The 18463-nt window shown below is 57.9% G+C and overlaps 7 protein-coding genes across 7 annotated transcripts; all 7 read right to left on the bottom strand.

The window, feature by feature from the left end:
- Positions 1-1381: 1381 nt before the first annotated feature.
- Positions 1382-1771, bottom strand: LMXM_31_1740 (putative zinc finger protein 2; the record flags this gene model as incomplete). The annotated part of the gene is made up of 1 exon (XM_003877969.1): positions 1382-1771. The coding sequence occupies one exon, from the start codon at positions 1769-1771 to the stop codon at positions 1382-1384; it is 390 nt and encodes a 129-aa protein (XP_003878018.1).
- A 1847-nt stretch (positions 1772-3618) lies between these two features.
- On the bottom strand, positions 3619-5958 carry LMXM_31_1750 (conserved hypothetical protein; the record flags this gene model as incomplete). Its single annotated transcript, XM_003877970.1, has 1 exon — positions 3619-5958. The coding sequence occupies one exon, from the start codon at positions 5956-5958 to the stop codon at positions 3619-3621; it is 2340 nt and encodes a 779-aa protein (XP_003878019.1).
- A 1881-nt stretch (positions 5959-7839) lies between these two features.
- LMXM_31_1760 (conserved hypothetical protein) lies at positions 7840-9348 on the bottom strand (the record flags this gene model as incomplete). Its single annotated transcript, XM_003877971.1, has 1 exon — positions 7840-9348. One exon carries the CDS (start codon positions 9346-9348, stop codon positions 7840-7842), a length of 1509 nt encoding a protein of 502 aa, XP_003878020.1.
- Positions 9349-10663: 1315 nt separating this feature from the next.
- Positions 10664-12205, bottom strand: LMXM_31_1770 (conserved hypothetical protein; the record flags this gene model as incomplete). Its single annotated transcript, XM_003877972.1, has 1 exon — positions 10664-12205. The coding sequence occupies one exon, from the start codon at positions 12203-12205 to the stop codon at positions 10664-10666; it is 1542 nt and encodes a 513-aa protein (XP_003878021.1).
- An 822-nt stretch (positions 12206-13027) lies between these two features.
- On the bottom strand, positions 13028-13567 carry LMXM_31_1780 (conserved hypothetical protein; the record flags this gene model as incomplete). The annotated part of the gene is made up of 1 exon (XM_003877973.1): positions 13028-13567. One exon carries the CDS (start codon positions 13565-13567, stop codon positions 13028-13030), a length of 540 nt encoding a protein of 179 aa, XP_003878022.1.
- Positions 13568-14354: 787 nt separating this feature from the next.
- LMXM_31_1790 (conserved hypothetical protein) lies at positions 14355-16220 on the bottom strand (the record flags this gene model as incomplete). The annotated part of the gene is made up of 1 exon (XM_003877974.1): positions 14355-16220. The coding sequence occupies one exon, from the start codon at positions 16218-16220 to the stop codon at positions 14355-14357; it is 1866 nt and encodes a 621-aa protein (XP_003878023.1).
- A 1175-nt stretch (positions 16221-17395) lies between these two features.
- LMXM_31_1800 (conserved hypothetical protein) lies at positions 17396-18109 on the bottom strand (the record flags this gene model as incomplete). The annotated part of the gene is made up of 1 exon (XM_003877975.1): positions 17396-18109. The coding sequence occupies one exon, from the start codon at positions 18107-18109 to the stop codon at positions 17396-17398; it is 714 nt and encodes a 237-aa protein (XP_003878024.1).
- Positions 18110-18463: the final 354 nt, after the last annotated feature.

The raw sequence follows: 18463 nt of genomic DNA on the forward strand, positions 1-18463 counted from the left end.
GCACACGGTGCAACACTTTTTCTCTCTTCACACCCATGCACAGATACAAAGGACACAAACACAGAGCCCCAAGAGGCTTCTCCCCACGAAGCGCACACATCCAGACCAATAAAAAAAAGAAAGAGCCGCCAACACCTCCCATTCACCTTTGAAAACCTAGCAAAAAAAAAACGGCAACAGCACGATACAAACTTAGATTACGGCGACTGACAGAACACCCACACACAGATCGAAACTAGCGCTGCACCAAAGCAGATGACCACCGACAGCACGAGTGACCAAGCAAGGCACCCATGCACAAACACGAATGCCCGCACTCTTTCCGTCACCTCGCCACTATCCAGCCCAACAGATTTCTGTACAACAAACATGATGAAAACACAGAGCCAAAAAAACAAAAAGGAGAAAAAAACTGAGAGGAGAGGAAGAGAGAAAGGGAAGAAGCATGAGCCCCGCATCGCACTCAGCGCCACATCCCTTTCTCTCTCTCCCGGTCACTCTTCGTCTACTCAGGAAAAGTCGACAGCACAGATTCTCTCTTAATGGTGAAGAACAGAGGAAGAAATTAGGAAGCAAACGTAAACAAAAAAAAAACACAGAAAGAGTAAGCACGACAACGTCAAAGTGGTGTTCACACTTGTGCAGCATCGGCGTCTGTCTGTCTGTCTGTCTGTCTGTGTCTGTGTGTGTTCGAGAGAGGATCTCGCGGGGCATCGCACGAAAACACAAGAGAGTGAGGGACCACAAGACAAGACGTACAAAGGTGGCAGTCAAGGAGGACAGCAAACGAAAAGAGAAAGGAGGTATCTAGTCGAGTAGTGCAACGCGGACGGCGTCGGTGAAGGACAGAGAGGGGGAGGGAGGCAGCAGAAAAGGGGGAACGAAGGGGAAGAAGGAGCAGCAGTGGGTGAGTCGGTGATGGACGGATGGTCGCCAGTGAGGAAGTACAAGGGAGGAAGAAGGGGTTCAAACAAGGTACGCGCACAATACGCCCTTTTTGTTTTTTCCCCCTCTTGTGTTACCGTCACCGTTCTCTCTCAGTCTTTCTCGCGTTTCTCCTGTCGCCGTCTTCCGTTCTCTCGTGTCTTAAGGCTTGCCTTTCATGTGTTCCGCTTCACCCGCTCTTCGTTGTTGCTGTCAGCCACATTCTTTCCATTTTGTTGTCTCGTTTTTGGTGTGCTCGTGCGCACTCGGACGCTCACAAACCCTCCTCTCATGTCGTCGCTGGTGCTGTGCCGCGCGTCTCTCTCTGTCCCTGTCGTCCTCCGCGAGCACGCATGCGAGACACTCACACACAAAGCGGCAGAACGACAAGAAAAAAAACGAGTCGGCAAAGCAGAGCATGACACTGTGATAGGAGGCCTGTCCTCTACACTCCCTCCTACTTCGCGCTGTAGCCCACGTCCGGAGCGGGGTTGAAGTGAGGGTGCGTTGACAGCTCCTCCGAGGAGTGGGCAAACGCGCAGTTGGCCCCGTAAGAGCACGTGCCGCCGTTCTCAATGTTCATGCACATCTTCGTCTTGGCCTTGCTACGGTCGATACCGCGGCGCTGGCGCTGCGGGCCACGATAGCTGCAGATGGGCTGCTGCATGGTATACTCCGCCGGCAGTTGCCAGTGCGTAGTACGGGTATTGTGGTCAATGTAATAGATCTCGCCGTTGGGAGTGTACGCCATCTCCCAGCCAGGAGGCATCGGCATCGGCGGCGGGACCATTGCCGCGTAGCTTCGGTTGTGGGTGTTGTAGCCACCCGCGTAGGAGTTCATCTGCATTTTTTTTTACGGTGAGGGAAGCAGTAGTGTGAGAGCACGGAAGGCAGGCGTACAGCAACCCAGGCTTCTTACAGGAATACACACGAAACAACTTTAGGATCGTCGCAACGAGGAAAACAAAAGGACGGAAGTGGAGCTTCGAAAAAAAAAGAAGACAGAGGGCCTCCGCGCGGACACACACACACACACACGGAAAGAAAAAGACGCAAAGATGGGGGGGAGGGGGGGGCGAAAGGATAGCTGCGGCGATGGCGAGCTGAAATCACGGCGAAAAGGGGCAACTCTGTTGTTCACTCTCTCTTTCTCGGTCTGTCGAATCTGTCTGCGCGCCTGCACGTCGTTGTATGTGCGTGAGAACGAGGGAGGGCGACACAGAGGGACGAGAAACAGAGAAGATCCAGTGGGGTAGAGCGCGAGTTGGTCTGCTAGTTGGAGAACCTGCTGATCAGAGAGAGAGGGATGGCGTACCAAGAGGAGTGGGTAGACACATCCAGAACGAGAAAAAAAACGAACGAGAAAAGCGCCAAGTCAAAAGACAAGAAAAACAACAACAAAAAAATGAAGAGAACGGAAAACAACGAAAAGGGGAGGAGGAGAGGTACGCAAGAGGAGCGGCAAATCTCTAGGTGGCCGTTTTCCCATCGTTGACGTTGTTGTTGTTCCAGAGAACAGAGAGAGAAAGGGAGAGGGCAGCGCGGTGGTGGCGCGGGGACAAGCCCGAGTGCGCCAGGAAGGTGTTGGGAGTGAAGTGCCAATGGAGAGGGTGGGCGTGTGGCAAGCCCCATAAGGGAGAGACGTCGAGCAAACACAAGAAAAGGGACGAAGACGCAGAGAGAGAGAGTGAGCGAGGGGTGGTGCGAACTTACGAAACATGCGAAAGTCGCCGAACAAAAAAAAAACGATAAGAGACGCCTGTGAGGAAGCGAACATGGATGCCAGAGTGCGGCACGCGGGAGAGTCTGTTGGTCTTGTCCGCCCCTCTCCTTCCCACCGCCCTCCACTCTCTTCTCCATATCCGTGGGTGTCTTTTTTTTTTCGTGGTAGCATGGGTAGGAGAGGAGTACACGTGGATCGTGGCTCGTGCACAGCACCCAACAGTGCCAGCGGAGGACTTCGCCACACGCTGGCCGAGCCACAGACAGTCCCTGTCCTCACATTGGCAGGTTTTTTTTTTGAGAGTATGTGGTACACACTCAGCCATGATGGAGCGGGAGAGCGAGGAAGACGACGACTACACCATTTTAGCTGCACGAGGGCGCCTTCTCTTCTTCGCTCATACCATTTGCAGTTTGGCTTGTGGTACTTGACAGCTTAGACGTCGCACATTACATCTGTGCACCTTTCCCTACCCTTTCTTTTTTTTCGTTTAGCGGTGGCTGCGTTAAATCGAACTTAGGCGCCTCAAAAACCCCGAAGAAAAAATGGAAAAGAGGAAAGCGACCAACTTACGTCAACACTGGTATGGTGAAAAAGGACAGAAACGCAAGCAAGCACCTTCGCACGGCCCTTGGTCCGCCCACGGGAACGGGAGGGGGGGGTCTCAACGCACAGCGGAAAACATCGAGCGAAGGAAGAGAGGAGGGAAGGAGAGAGAGAGGGATGCGCACCAAAGATTTGAGGAGGGAGGGGGGTGGACAGCGCGATCCATACACCAGCTCCCATGGACATTCGTCCTCCTTTGTTTACCCTCACTGGCGCTGTAACAGCTGTATTACTGCACCAACAGATTGTGAACTCCGCATGGAAGCAAGTTCCGGCACCAAGTATGCACAAGCCACCGTGAGGCAGAGTGGCTCACATTCGATAAGCACAGCAAGAGAGCTTCCCGTAAGTTGTTGTAGCTGCCCCTACTTCTTCATGGAGCGGAAGAGTTTCTTCTTCTTGTGCACAGGTGCGCCCTTCCCTTCGGCGCTGCTAGGCCCCTCCGCATCCTTCTTGAACTCCACACCCTTGTCGATCTCCTCGCGCTGGCGCTTCAGAATGTTGCGCAGTGTCGGGTCAACGCCGTTGCCGCGGCGCTTCTTCTCCTCGGAGACGTCCGAGAGCCACTCCTCCGCCCGCATAAAGGCGACATTCTTCATGGCGTCTGCAAGCTGTGCGCTGCCGACGGACATCATTGTGTCCAGCACCACGCGACCAGCCCACGGTGAAACCGCCAGTTCGAAGACATGCGGCTTCAGCTCGCTCATGAGCAGCTTGCGCTCGCGGTCGAGCTGACGTGTGCGCACCTCGCGCAGCAGCGTCTGTACGACATAGCACGCGTGCGTGTGCAAGGCGTAGGAGACAAGTGCATGAGAGAGAACCTCGTAGTGCTTGGCCCGGTTCAGCTCCCGTTGCTCCTTGCGGTTCAACTTCTTCACCTCTGTCTTCTCCCCCGTATCGGCCGCACCCTCCTCAGCCACCGCGTCAGGGCAGCTGCCGTCGGTGCACTTTGCCTCAGTCATCTCCTCCTCCTTTGTTGCCTCGGAGAGGAGCTGGTTCACCGTCTGCACCACCGTCGAATCCGGGGCATAGGCGAGCAGCTTCTGCATCACACGCGAGCCCTGCGCGTACGAGAGAGAGTCGTGCAGGTGTGCCGCGTAGTAGCTCGAAAGTACCTCCACCAACGGCGCCCGTACCTCCTCCGGGGAAAACTGAAGGATCGACTGCAAGAGGAAGGACGCCGCGGGGTGCGTGACGAGGCTCGTGAATTCGGTAGAGTTGAGCAGCAGCGCCAGGATGGCGCTGGCAAACCCGCCGGTGAGGTCGGTCTCCACCAGCTTCTGCAGCACTGGTGAGCTGACCGAGTTTTGCGCGAGTGTGACAGCGTGGTGCACAAGGAGCTGGGTATCCTTCTCCGGTATGAGGTCGCGCGCGACCTCAACAAAGGCGCGCAGCAGAATTGACCGCACCGGGTCCGTGGCAACGTCTATAATGGAGCTCCTGGCAGCATCCTTGTCGCTGGATGGCTCCGCCCCATCGCTCGTCGCTGACTTCTTTTTCTTGGGGCCCTTCTTGTCGGCTCTCGAAGTGGCAACCGTATCCACAGCACCAACCGTATTCGACCCCGCGTCGCTACCGTTGGAGTGCGCACCTGCAGGAGTCGACAACAGCATGGCATCAAACAGCCTCTTGCGCGCCGCCTCCACAAAACGCACGGCTGCCACGCCAACGAGCACAGCCCCCTTCGTGTGCGTGATGGCGTGCAGGATGTCGGCGTTTGCAGAGAGCGCAGACCACACGTCGGCGCGTTGCACATCGTCGCCATGCTCGAGAACCGCACAGTAGACATGGACATTGGCGGGGGTGTCGGTGGCCGCTACAGATTTTACAGAGATCGAGCCAGTGCCAAAGTCGGGCAACCCGTACTCCTCGTCATCGCCACCGCGTTTCTTCGTCAGACCTTCCAGCGGCGCCGTGGCGGGCAGCAGATAGTCCGCCGCGAACTCGCTCACGTGTGCCGCAATCGCGTCCTTCACCTCGACCGGCGTGCGAATGTGACGCACCAGCGCTGTGAGCACGAGCGACTCCTCGGCGGAGCGGAAGAGGGCTAAAACGGACTTGTCGAGCGCGTTGGAGGCTGCCACCGCAGCCTCATCGCCTTCTGGGTCCGCCTCCGCGTACGACGGAAAGAGTGCCTCAATCGTTTTGCTGCACCCGTCAGCGACACACTCAACATACTTGGCCACCACGCGCATGCCATATGGATGGAGACTGAGGCTCGTCAGGTACGGTAGAAAATGTGGAAGCACCACGTCGACGCACACCGGCACCTCCATCAACTTCTGCGCCACGTGGTTGCCAAACGGGTGCTCGCACAGACGCCGGAACTCGTCCTCGTCCACGTTCAGCACGAACGCCTCGGCGATCTCCTTCTTCTGGCGCACAGGTACCTTTTCCAGCATGCGCTGCAGCACTGAGTTTCCAACCGGCGACTGGGCCAGGTCCAGCAACTTCCTACGCACGTGGTAGAGCATGTTTACGCGATCCATGTTCTCGCAGTGGTCCAAGAGCGTCAGGAGAATGTGGTGTGTCGTCTTGTTGAGAGAGAGTCCGTAGACGGCTGGGAGGAGCTTCTGCACCACCTTGGCCCGCTGCGCCGGCTTCCCGTAGAGCACAATGGCCTCCACCTGTTTCAGTGGCAGCGACTTCCCCATCGCCACGCGCTGCGCGGTGTTTTTGAGGAAGTCCAGCTTCATTCCAGGCATGGCTGAGTGCGCGTGTGTGTGTGTGTCGCTGTGCGTGGAGGGGAAGAAGAGAATAAAGCCGAACGCGAAATCGTGCAGCAGCGACGCGGTGCTGTGGGTAGGCGTCTCTCTTTGCGGGAAAGGGGGAGGGGAGAGGGAGGGGCCTCTGTGAGGATGCCGAAGGTGCAGTGGCTTCCCCCGGCAGCGCAGAGAGAAGCAAATGAATGCAAGCAAGGTCGGAAAGACGAGAAAGATGATGTCGTAGCAGGGAGAGAGTTCCGGGGAAAACATAGATCAACGAGCTAAGCTCTTGCCCCTCCACCCCTGTCGCAAAGAAAATCAAGCTACTCATCGTTGCTGGGTTGCCGCCAGCAATGCAAAGCCAGCTTTGGAGAGGAAACATACGTGCGCGCGCGTGTTTGTGCGTGCGTGGAGGGAAGGGGTCCCACTCACACGTTGCTTGCCTACAACCGCAAAACCTTCCATTCAGGCAACTCTTGATGGAAAGACACCACACGTGCAGCCGCAACATGATCCTGTCACACGAGTGCACGCGTCATGTGCGTGCGTGACCAAGCGTTGTGAAGGGCATCAGTTTTTCTGCGGCCATTGGCGTTTCGCTTGCACAGACGCCGTTCTCGTGCGTGTGCGTGTGCGTGTGCGGGTTGGCGGGCGGGTGGGTCGGTGGGCGTTATTTTTTTACCATTCATCTCAGCGACATTTTTGTCTCGTTTTCTGCCTTGCGTGGTACACCAGCTACGAGGCAGATGTGCACGTCCCAAGGTGGAGAGAAAAAAAAATCAAAGAAACGGAGAGAGGTGCACACAAGAGCCCGAAGGAGTGTGTGCATACACATGCGTACACCTATGCATACAGGCATGTACGTATGCCCCTCTTTCTCTCTTCCGTCATCGGATGGTGAAGGGTACATGGGCAAGCGAGGAGGAAAAACTGGCAGTCTGACACAGGAGACACACATACACATCAATGCATATGTACATGTATACATCTATATATTTATATACTTACGCGGGGTGTGTTCTGAGCAAGAAAGAAAAGTGACGGGGGTTGGGGGGCCATAAGCGAGAACCTACCGAGGAGGAAGAAGGGGCACCAGAGGTGAGGTCCGTGAAAGGGAAGAAAGCTCCCCCCCCCCTCACACACACGCACACCACAGAAGGTGGTAGTGGGTAGGAGGATGCCGCAAACACGAGACATTAACATCGACAGGGGGCATACAAAAACAAACATACAGCAAAAAAAAGGAAAAAAGAAAACAGATGGAGAGCGCGGCACACTGCAGCGATGACGCACAGCGGTAGTGTACAAAGCGAGGGGAGCGGAGGTAGGGGAGGGGGGAAGGAGAAAAGGGAAACATAAAAATAAATAAAAGACTCGGCAGAAAAGGTGCGCACAGAGAAACAAACAAGAAGCAGCAGCTGCGCCACGGGTTTGGTGCGCTGGCGTACTAGTCTACATGTGCAAGTGATGGGAAGAGAGAAGGAGAGGCGAAGGCCGACTGACCGTTGTTCCCGGCAATTCCTAACATGCCGCCCAAAGTGCAGGACGACGCCAATAACAAGACCCGAGATAACTGTGAGGTAGGTGATGGGGGGAGGGGGGAGGGCGAAAAAAATGGCGAAAGAGGACTTGAGTCTTCACACCCACCCACACAACCTCTAAAAAAAGAAAACAAAAACACAAAAACGACACGCCAGGACGGTGAGCAGCAAGTTCCAAAGGAGGTTCAGAGAATGTGCGCGTCAGTGGGCACGTATGTCTTCAAATCTGCGTCGGGGCTTGCGCAGGTCAGACACAGACACACACACACACGCCCACAGGTATACAAGTCCCTTTCGATGGCCTGGCCTTAAGCGACAACCACGACGACCTAACTCCTCCCTACACCGCGTTCTCAATCTCCTCGTCGACCTCACGTTTCGCTAGCGCACTGAGTTGCTTGCACGCCTCCGGGTCGGTAATCTCGCCGGTGACCAAGCGCAGATACGCCAGGTCATCCACTGCGTCGACGTTGGCGTCTATCGTTGTGCTTGCATCCTCCGCCAGCACCTTGCTCAGCGGAGAGAAGTTGTCCGGTACGGTGGAGGAAGAACTCCTCGGACTCGGCTGCTCTAGCGCACCTTCCCCCACCACTGCTGCCTGATCCTTTGGAGGCTGAGCATCCTCTTCGGTGATCTTTCCCGAAACGTGTGACTGCACACCCGCATCATCACCCTCGCTGTCGCCTGGCTCGGGTACCGGGAGCCCGCGCTGACGTAGCAGGCGCTCCTTGACTTCTTTCTTCTGCGTTGCACGGTGCGCCGTGGCGGCGTCCGCGCTAGCCTCACGCTTCTTCCGTTCCCGAGTCGCCTCCTGGGCAGCGTAGATGCCATCCACTTCGAGGCGTGTGATTTGCATCCAGCACATCGCTTCCTCCTCCAGCACGTTCTCACGCGCAGCAGCGGCCGCCTCCTGAAGATCGATCACAGCGCGCCGTCCTCGAAGCTCTGCATAGCGCTGATCCTTCGCTGCCTGGAGGCGCGCCCGCCCCTCCTCCTGAAAGAGAGCCTCATCCGTCACCGGCAGCGTCCCATCCAACAGCGGCGCCGGTGCCGCTGCGGCCCCGCCCGCGGTGATCGCCAGGGGGCCAAGCGCAGTGGTGGAACAGCGACTCGACGTACTCTTCTGTAGCAACTGAGCCAAGTACAATCGAGAGCTGCGCGCGCACGAGGCACGATGAGCGCCTGTTGCCAGTGCTAATCTACTCCCTAGAAACTTTGCCGCACCGGTACCGCGACGGGAGTACGTGAGGCGAGAATCCTCCTCCGGGGCTTTGATGAAGCACCCGGCTCCCAGAGGGCGGTTCTCTTTGTGCCAGCGAAACACTTCGCCAAGGTCGGCGGCCTCCTCACGAAAGATGCGCTCGTAGCCGGCAGCGTGGGCCGGGAGCAGCGCCTCAAACTCGATAGCCAGCAGCTGTGCCATGCGCTCGTCGTGCAGCCGAAGAGCCACGTTTTTCTCGATCTCCATCATCATAGCTTGCCGCTCCTCTGCCCGCTTCTGTGCGTCCCTGATCACCAGCTCTGCTGCCTCGTCTCCAGCCAGCAGCTCGGCGCGAGCCTGCAAGGCATCAATGATCAGGTTTGTGAAAGCAACTTCCTCGCCGGCGAGAATGTGGTTACGCGTGTTCTCCTCTGCAGAGATGTGACGGTGGAGCTGCGCCTCGCAAAAGAAAAGTTGGAAGATGGCCTCGTCATCATCATTGCCCTCCGCAGCATCGCTGTCGTGTGTGCCGCTAACGACCAGCGCGTGCATTGGAAAGGAAAGGCTGGACTTGCCTGGTTTCGCCCCAGCGTCCAAGGGGAGCGGAGATGTCGCGACAGCAGACATGCCCCCAGCTCCCACCCGCATGCTCCGCCGCCCGCGCATGAAGGCTGCGGTGACGGAGGTGCGCTGGACGTCATGATGCCGGTGCTGCTTCCACTTGTACGGGCTAGGTGGGCGAGGGGGCAGCTCGTCCATCAGACTGTGGGGCTTCTTCGAGAATTTGCGGCTGGCAGCAGCCGACTCTCGCCTGTCGCGACATCTAGCCGCGGTGCAAGGCTGCATGTGTGCTGCTGGGCCAAGGGCAGAAGAGGAGCGCACAGAAACCCAAATCTACTTGACGGGTCGCTCGACAACGGATGGACTGCGCTAGTAGAGAGAGGGGCAAAGGCAAAGGCGTGCTCGTGTCCGTCTGTGCGTGCGTGAATTCGTAAGAACGGGAGTTTGACTTTCAACGAACTGCGGCATTCATTGTGCTTTGGTGTGCGTACGCTCACCAGAAAGGCAAGCGGAAGTGGAGAGAGAGATGAGCGAGAACAGTCACGTAAGAAAACAAAAAAAAAACATTGAACCGCGAGAGAAGGTGTGAGCACGGAGCTCAGAGAGACGGAGACTTCTGGAGATGAGCGGAAACCCATGCGACGAGTTGACTCCTCCTCCTGCCCGCTTGTGTGGGAGTGGGAGATACAGAGAGCGTAAGAGCTGCACTCTCACACAAGTGAGACAAGGAGTAGTTTGCACGTATCTCTCAACGCACACAGCGTCCCATGCCAAGGCTACATCGCCACCACCCTCTCCCCCTCCCTCCTCCCCACCTATCTCCGTCATTATGACTGAAGTGCGGAGGAGACAGACGCACGAAGGTCTGCGTAAACTGAACGTTTGGTGCTCAGAGCACGTTTGTCTTGCCTTTAGCTAAGATACGTCGCGGAAAGTCTCCTCCGAGGGGCACGAGCGCACACGAGACTCTCGAACTCTGAGTCGCCACCACGCACCCAACAACACCTTTCCAGTGTTGCCATGAACGGTTGCCCTTGATTTGTGTGTGAGCAAAAGAGAGTGCACCTCTTAGGCTTGTGATACACATCTCCACCGTCCCATCCACCCACCCCCACAGCGAGAAAAAGAAAACACAGCCGGCAGCGCAGGAAACAGCAAGACACAAGCCTGGATTGCGGCACGCAGACACACACACACACGCACACCTACACGTGCGGATGGCGAGAGGCGCAACATTACAGTCGCCGTGCTGGCTACGATGGCGCAGGGGTTTTCGCTCCGAGGTACCCCGCGGTTTAGGCATTTTCCGAAACGCAGTACGAGGACGGATGCGCTCACTTCAAAACGGAGCTCATCGGCTGCGACTGCTGCCGATAGATACGCCGCTCACCTGCTGAGTCGCTCAGTGTGGATACACCACAGGCACACCGTTGGCCCCCATCGTCGTACGCCGCGACCACCCCAAACCACGCTGCATGCTCCCGTCCATGGTGCGCGTTGGTAGCGCCTGAGCCCAGAAGTGCGGGTCATCGCCCATGTTCACCGACCCATCCGGACGGTGGCGCGCGCGCACGCGCAGCTTCTCTGGTCGCATCGCGTGGAACTCTAGGAGAGCCTCGATTTCCTCGTCGACTGGCGCCGCCGGTTCAGGTAGCCCGACTTTCTCATAGTATTCCTGGACCTGGATGTCCCACTTGGTGGTGAAGAAAGTAACAGCGCAAGGGTCTGCTGGGATCGCCCCTTCGACGGCACGCAGGCTCGCCAAGCAGGCCGCGGAGACGCTTGGTAGCACTTTCAGCCTCGTCTGCTTCGTGAGGACACTGTGCAGGCGGTAGTTGCTGCGCTGAGCTAGGGGGAAATCTCGCTGCTCCTCGGCCGCTGTCATCGGCTTCACGTTTGGCACGTGACTGGTTTGCTTGAAGAGAAGGCACAGATGCCGCGTCGTTCCGGCGTCCTCGGTGGGCAGTGGGGCAACGTAGGGGACAATGACGTCCCCCTTGCTCTGCAGACCCTCCGTGTCCACGACCGCGCCATCCACCGTGGAAACCGCTTGCGGTGCTCGCAAATTAGCTACCATGTAGTTGAGGAAAAAGCCACGATCAGCCCTCTGCCGATCCTGCGAGAGTGGCACGCGATACGGGTAGTCCGGGGAAAGCATGACAAACGTGTAGTAGTTCATAGCCGCGTGTGACAACTGCTTGTGAGCGACATCACCTGCCTCTCCGGCATTGCTAGCGGCGCTCGCTGCGGCAGGAGCCTCCTCGAAAAAGAAGACGCTCGGCGGTTGCTGAATGTCTGTCAGCTCCATGTAGTTGCCGCAGTGCGCCGTGAACCAAAAATTGCGCGGTGTCATCTTCGTCTGCGCCGGCGGCGGCGGAATCTTGTCCCCGTTCTCGTCAGTGAGCCGCGCACGTGTGTTGTACTGTCCCGGAAAGACAACAGAGAGGTTTACGTTGGCGTGGATATGCGGGACGTAGTGGGGCATGATCTCGTGCTTGCGTAGATACTGCCGCAGGCGGGCGCGATGCTCGATCCAGCGTGGCGACTGCGACGATGGCACGAGCATGCGGTGGTCGTCTTCAGGAACCGGCGGGTAGGCCGTGCGCTCGAAATCGGTAGCGTTCCAGTAAATGAAAAAATCCGGCGGCGGGGTCAAGTTGAAGAGATGCGGTGTGTCGAGCTCTGTCTCATACACCGGGTACTCGAACATGCTGTCCGACAGAATGGTTTTCTCGTACGGGTATTGAAAGTCGTGCAGTGCCTCGGGTCGGGGCAGCTTCTCGATTTGACGCGCCTTACGGTCCCTCTCGCGCTGTTCACGCGACCGGGCATCCTTCGTGCTAGACTGCGTTTTCCATCCCGGCATGTGGTACCATTCAGCGGCGCATTGCAGAACGCGCCCCGCACACGACGCCGCCACGGAGCTCGGAAAAAAGCGTCTCATGTCGTGTGCTGGTGAAGGCCCTTCTGCAGTGGCGGATGGGGCGAGGTGAGACGACTCCGCGAGCGAAAACAAATATTTCTTGGCAATCCACACAGCATGGCAGAAGACAGGGGATGAGAAGAGGGGGAACGGCCTTGAAGAGGATACGTAAATCCGATGAACACAAAAAAAGACGCCGTCACGCCTGGCGGTCGCAACGTTCAGCGCAACGCAAAATGCAGCCGCGAAAGGAAAAAAGAAATCAACACCGTCAATGGATAGCGCGCGGGAGGGGGGTAGCAGCTTTGGCACCTCAAGTGCGTCAGCCACCAGTGCGCTCGTGGGTTCATCGACCAGCACATTTTGGTTCTGCTCACCGGGCAAAAAGATAGAAAGACTGTACAGATGAAAAAAAAGAAACCAAGGCACCTCCTTTGTGAGCACACCTTCTGTGTCTCTGATGGCGCGTCGTTTGGACACACATGGGCGGTCGCCACACACGCATACACACACACACACTCATACCAACTGTTCCCCAACTATTCAGCTGGTGCACCGAGATTCAGATTTGAGCAAGGGAAGGGGGCTGGTAGGTTTGGAAGCAGGGAGGTGACTGGACCGCGGCCACAGAGAGAAGAAAAGGGTGCGTGGCTGGAGGCAACGCCTTGAGGGTTGCTGTCTCAGTGCAAAACAACGGAGCAGGGACCCTGATAACATGCCGGCAAAGCAGAACTATCATACATCGCTTGAAGGGTCGAGCACCATGTAGCACACACCAACAAGCAGATGTGTGTGTGTGTGGGCGTGTGTGTAGGGGGGGGGGCTCTTCCCATCTTTTCTGTGTCACTCATCCGCCTTCTTGGACTTCTTCGCGAAGAACGCCTGCCTGTAGGAAGTAACGGGCACCATCACCTCCCCCTCCGACGCCGCTTGTGCGTTGCGGTCAAGGTAGCCCAGCCGCTCGCACGCATCGGCCGTCTGGTCGCCGAGGAAGGTCATGTGCTTTAGCCAGTCGGCGTCTTCGGTGTAGCGGAGCATGTTATTGCGGAAGGCGCGATACACCTCTTCCTCCTGACCGCCAAAGTAGGCGCGCGTTGACTCTTTGATGTGCAGGACACTGTACCCGTTCACCGGGTCCTCGGTGTCCGCCTCCTCAAGGCCGATGGCCTTAATGAAATCGCAGAGCGTGGTGTCGCGGTTCACCGTGCCGTGGCGGCGCTGCTCCTCTCGCTGAACCTCAATCACGTGAATGGGAATCACCGAGATCTCCTCCGAGGTGAGGAAGTCAAAGTCGCTGGGGGGAAGCTTGAGCAAAGCTAGGTCGCGTCCCTCCCTGCCAAGTTGTTCATACTCCTTCTCTGCTTCTTCCTCCAGGTTGTGCATCGCCGCGCCGCTATGGGACTGTGCAAGCCCAAGTGACGGTGATAAGCAATGAGATGCACACCGGCTCCGAAAACGGTGCGAATACCCGCGCAGAGCAGAACGCCGCCTTTGCAGCCTGCATCACCACAAAGAGAGAAGGGGAGGGAGGGAGAGGAGGCAGCGAGGTGAGATGAAGCACGAGACGCGAGAGAGGACAAAAAGGGCAGCGTGTGAGGCGCCCCAAATACAACGACAGCAGCCAAAAAAAGAGAGAGAGCCGCTGCCTGTGCCAACGCACGCAAAAAGAAGTCCCACAGACCAGTAAGCAACCACGCATTTGCCGGCCTTCGGCCCAGTGGCAGAGTAATCAGATCTGGGAAGGGTGCGCATCACTATCCTGGGCTCAAAAGAGGAGGCGCGCCGGAGAGAGGGAGGGAGCACGCGCTCAGCAACAGACCCCATCGCACCATCTTCAGGCCCCCCTGACAGAGCAACCACCTACACGGGCATGGTGGTGCGCTCTTGAATCATGGATGCGTATCTTTCTGCTGCTGCTTTAGTTTCACCGCGTTGTGCGATTCGGCGTTACTCGGAGTTCCCACTGTATATCGCCGGAGAACGGGATGGAGAGGAGAAGACGCAGCGAGACATCAGCCACCTGCCTCTCTTCCTCGCCTGTTACCGGCTCGCCTGCCATGGACCAGTATGAGTGACCGTACCCACGCCTGCAGGATGCCTATACAGACGAGAACCTTCTGATTCCTTTCCTTTAACGGAAATATGGAAAGCCACCGGGCGGATGCACAGCTCAAAAGAAGTAATCGAGGATGTCATCCGTGGCCATCTTGCGCGTTCGCAGGTACGCCATCAGCTCCCTCGGCTTCGACTCCAGCTCCTTCATCTCAAAGTACTGCTGCACCGTCGCCTCTACCGAGTCCTTCTCAGTGCCGTACACGGGGCTGCAGGTCATTGGCGGGTACACGACTGGGATGTACTGGGCCTTCTGCTGGAGTGGCGTCAACCGCGCGCTGAGCGGGTGCACGGTGTTGGGAACGCGGAGGACGCACCCTGGCTTTGGCCAGCACCAGCTCATTCCCCAGTACACGGCCAGCCATTCCTCCATGGTGGCTGGAGCTTCAGCGCCGGATGAAGCGCAGTACGGAGCGCTCTGTAGCACCGCGTGCATCTCCGGGTTACCGCCGTGGAGAAGACGCTCCAGAGAGGCGCGGGAGCTGTCAGACAGACCGTAGTGCTCCTGGTTTCGGGCCAGCGCGTGCAGCGAAAGCACGGCGCGCCGGCGTATCGCTGCATGGTACGGCGTCGCCTCCCCGTGCTCCTCGAAGACTCGGATCAGGTAGGGTACTACCTGCCCTGCAACAAAGCTGTCGTCCTGCAGATTCTGCTGAAGGTAGGCGTAGATGATGGGGCTCGCTTGCCATCGAGCGCAGCGGTGAAGAAAGTATGAGACGTCGTCGAGCCACAGATTTGAGATGCGCCGCTGCTCGACGACAACGCAGTCTCGCAACGCGATCGAGGTTTGCGTGAGGTTTGGTGGAATGATAAGCGGCGCCCCACCGCTTTCAAGAACTGCAACCGTGAGAACTGGCAGGAGGGCAGCATCGCACGGAAGCGCCTCGTCTGGAGTTTGGAAGAGGTCCAGCGACACCACCTTGCCGCACATGTTCGCCTCGTCATCATGCAGCACCCAGTCATATCCGCCTTTCGGTGCGAAGATGGTCAGCATTGCCGGCACGTGGGCACCTCGAACCGCTGACGACACTGCTGCTGCCCCTGCAGCTGAGCTCTCGGGATACAAGAGAGATCGAATGCGCATCGCACTGGTGCTGCTACTCCCTGACGAAGGTGACGCCGACGGAGGTGATCGTAGTTTCGGGTCTGATAGACTCACCTTCGCATCCCTATCGTCCCTGCTATCCACTGGTAAAGGCAGCGCGGCCTGCATCGCGAACTCGCCACAGTCGTTCAGGTGCCAGTGCCGCACCATGCCCCGTTGTGACACCCACGTTGCCTGGTCGCAAACGGCCCCATCGGCGACAAAGGACGGCCATAAAAGGTGCTCACCAAGGATAGGGATGGGCGGACAGCCATCGCTGCGGTGAAACAGCTGCAGGTCCAGCACCTCCTCCGCTTCCGAGACATCACTTAGCACCGGGGCAGTTGCAGCACCGACCGCTTCCAGCTCTTGCTGGGTGAGCGGCACCTCGACGCCGTGGGTGTGGTGGAACACCTCTTCGAAGGAGGAGATCATCTTGTGAAAGGAGGACACGTGTATGTCCACTCCAGGTGCTCCCCAGCCGCGGCGTAAAGCAATCTGCGGCTTGGGGAACGCAGTCCAGCGCGGGTCCGTCAGCCAGCGTAGACTATCTGGCCCACACGCGGTGTGGGCCGCCGTCGCACGCATCTTGCTCGCACGAACGGGCACCCCGGCCTCGAGGTACGGCATAAGCTCTTCCTCGGAGAGGAGGAGCCCCTCTGGGGACGCCCCAGCCCCAACCTCCGCTGTCGGCGCGAGGACGCATCGCCACTTGGTGGAGACCGCCGCAGTGTTGAAAGGTGCTGGAAGCGGCAGTTGGCTGAGCACATCGCGAAGCGCGAAGACGAGGGGGCCGCCGTGGGTCTCCGTCGGTGGTGCCAGCGTTGACAGCTCCGCCATTTCAAATGAGGGTGGCACACGCGCAGCGAGTAAATGCAAGCCCGAGCAATGCAGCAGATTCTCGACGGTGATCTAGTTAGGGTGCCATTCGATGGTCCTCGCAGGAGCCCAGCCGCAGCAAGTAGCCTTCCACGTGCACACGTCAAGACAGACGCTCTGGAGTCGCGACTCGAATCAGAAGCCAGCTAGACAACAGGTCTGCTGCTGCGCGACAGACGGATTAGCCCCCGCTTGTCGAGTCCTCGATGGATCTGCTACTCCAATACCACGCAGGGTGAATCCTCGAGCGGAGGTTGAGTTCAAAACCCGTAGAGAGAAGTATCTCTGATGCAGTCTCACGCGTAGGCACAAAAGATACAGCGAGGCAGTGTGGTGTGCGTGGGTGTGGGTGTAAGAGGGGTGACGACGGAGGGACGAGGATCGAGGGGGGAGGCAAGAACCTCAACACAGACATTGTGCTGAGATGGACAAGTACGCACATTGCTCCTGCAGTGATCAATACCACATGGAACCACGTCTATAGAGTGAAGGGTGAGCTGTGCCAAGCACAGGTGCAACAGTGAAGGTGGACGACCATGGTAGTGAACCTGCCTTCTCTCCCTCTCTAAGAACCTTCAAGGCACGCGAGAGGCAAGCACGAAACAGTGCACCTTTTCTTGTTACCACGCTGCCACCATCCTCACTCCGATGCGTGCCATCCGGCATAGGCACGCATGACGACGTTTGGAAGCGAAAGGAGAACAGCATTCAGTGCAGAAAAAAAAACACAAAACAGTGCGCTGATGTTCCGAGTTCGTATTCTTTCCTTTTTTTCCGTCGTGTACTGCAGTGGGAGACACGAGGGGGGAGAGAGGGGGCGTGGTAGCCTTCTTACACGGTGCCTTAGACCAAAAGAGAATGAAAGAGAGACGACAGAGCACGGGCTTGCGTGGACCTGAGCACACAAACGTGCGCATGCTGGTAGGGGGAGGGGAGGGGAGGGGTGGGAGGCACACGGGGTTTGGAAGAAACGAGCTTCACGACTGAGGACAAGAGCCCCCTCCCCGATTCGCCTTTGCCGATGCTTCAGAGCAGCACACGCTTCTAGTGAGCCGCGAGAAAAAAAAATCGATCCACACCGTCCTCACACAGACGATTGCGCTTGCGTTGGCCCCACACCGCCTCTGACGCCGCGCTCAGTAGAGGGAGCGAGTGGGCACCTTGGGAGACCGCTGATGACAGCTTGCGTTTCTACTCGTATTCTGGCGATTGTGCGCACTCTGACCGCCACGGGCGCTGCCGCGACCGCCGCGCTGAGCTAAGTGGCCACCGCGAAAACCCTGTCTGCCACGACCAGCACCGCCACCACGTCCGTGTCTGCCGCCGGGTGCAGTAGTATCCTTTTTCGCTGCCAAAGATGCGCCACCCCTGCGTGGAGCAGTACCACCACGAGCAAAGCCTGCTTGCTTACGTTGCACAGCACGACGCCGGGAGCTAGAGATATCCTCTTCCTCCCCGTCGTCGTCAGCGTCATGCACTTCGAACGCGCTGTCCGCCCCGCTGTCAAGCGAAGAGGAGTCGCTACCCTCGTCCTCATCCATCTCGCTCTCCTCCGCGCCACTACCCTCTCCCGCCAGACCGGTTTCGCCGGGACCCCCAGTGCCATCCTTTGATGCCTCCTTCGCCTTCTCCGCCGCCCGCTCCGCCTTGCGGCGGAGTATGTACGATTCCATCAGCGCTGTCATGTGACTGTCTTCTTGACCAGCGAACTTGCGCGCCGCGATGCGGCCCAGTCGCCTCTTGAGCCGAATAACACGTTTTGTTTTGGCTAGCTTCGCTTGCTTCTCCTTGCGCCGCTCGGAGCGCGACTTCATGGGGTCAAATCCCCGGCTGTACAAGTTACCGCGCATGGTGCCACTGCTGACAACTTCAGATGCATAAACACGCACCAGCACACACACACACGAAATTGCCGTGACGATGAGGAATGACGAGGCGGTGGGAGGCGAGAGCGCGTGAGTCTCTGCTTGCTTTTTCAGCACGCAAGCGTGCCGTAGCGTCCAAAGAGGGCGAGAGAGCACTTGAAAGGAGGCAGGGCGGTACGGCTCGCCGCGCAGAGTCAATGGGAGCGCACAGAGAAGGGGAGGTGAGAGATGCATGAACCTTCGAGAATCAGGGCGGACACAACGAAAAGAGCGCTTCGCTCGGATTCGGCCTCCATGCAGACACGCCAACAACACCGTACACGATGCATCGTCCATTAT

This window comes from Leishmania mexicana, chromosome 31 (genome assembly GCF_000234665.1).
Source record: "Leishmania mexicana MHOM/GT/2001/U1103 complete genome, chromosome 31".
Lineage (NCBI taxonomy): Eukaryota > Euglenozoa > Kinetoplastea > Trypanosomatida > Trypanosomatidae > Leishmania > Leishmania mexicana.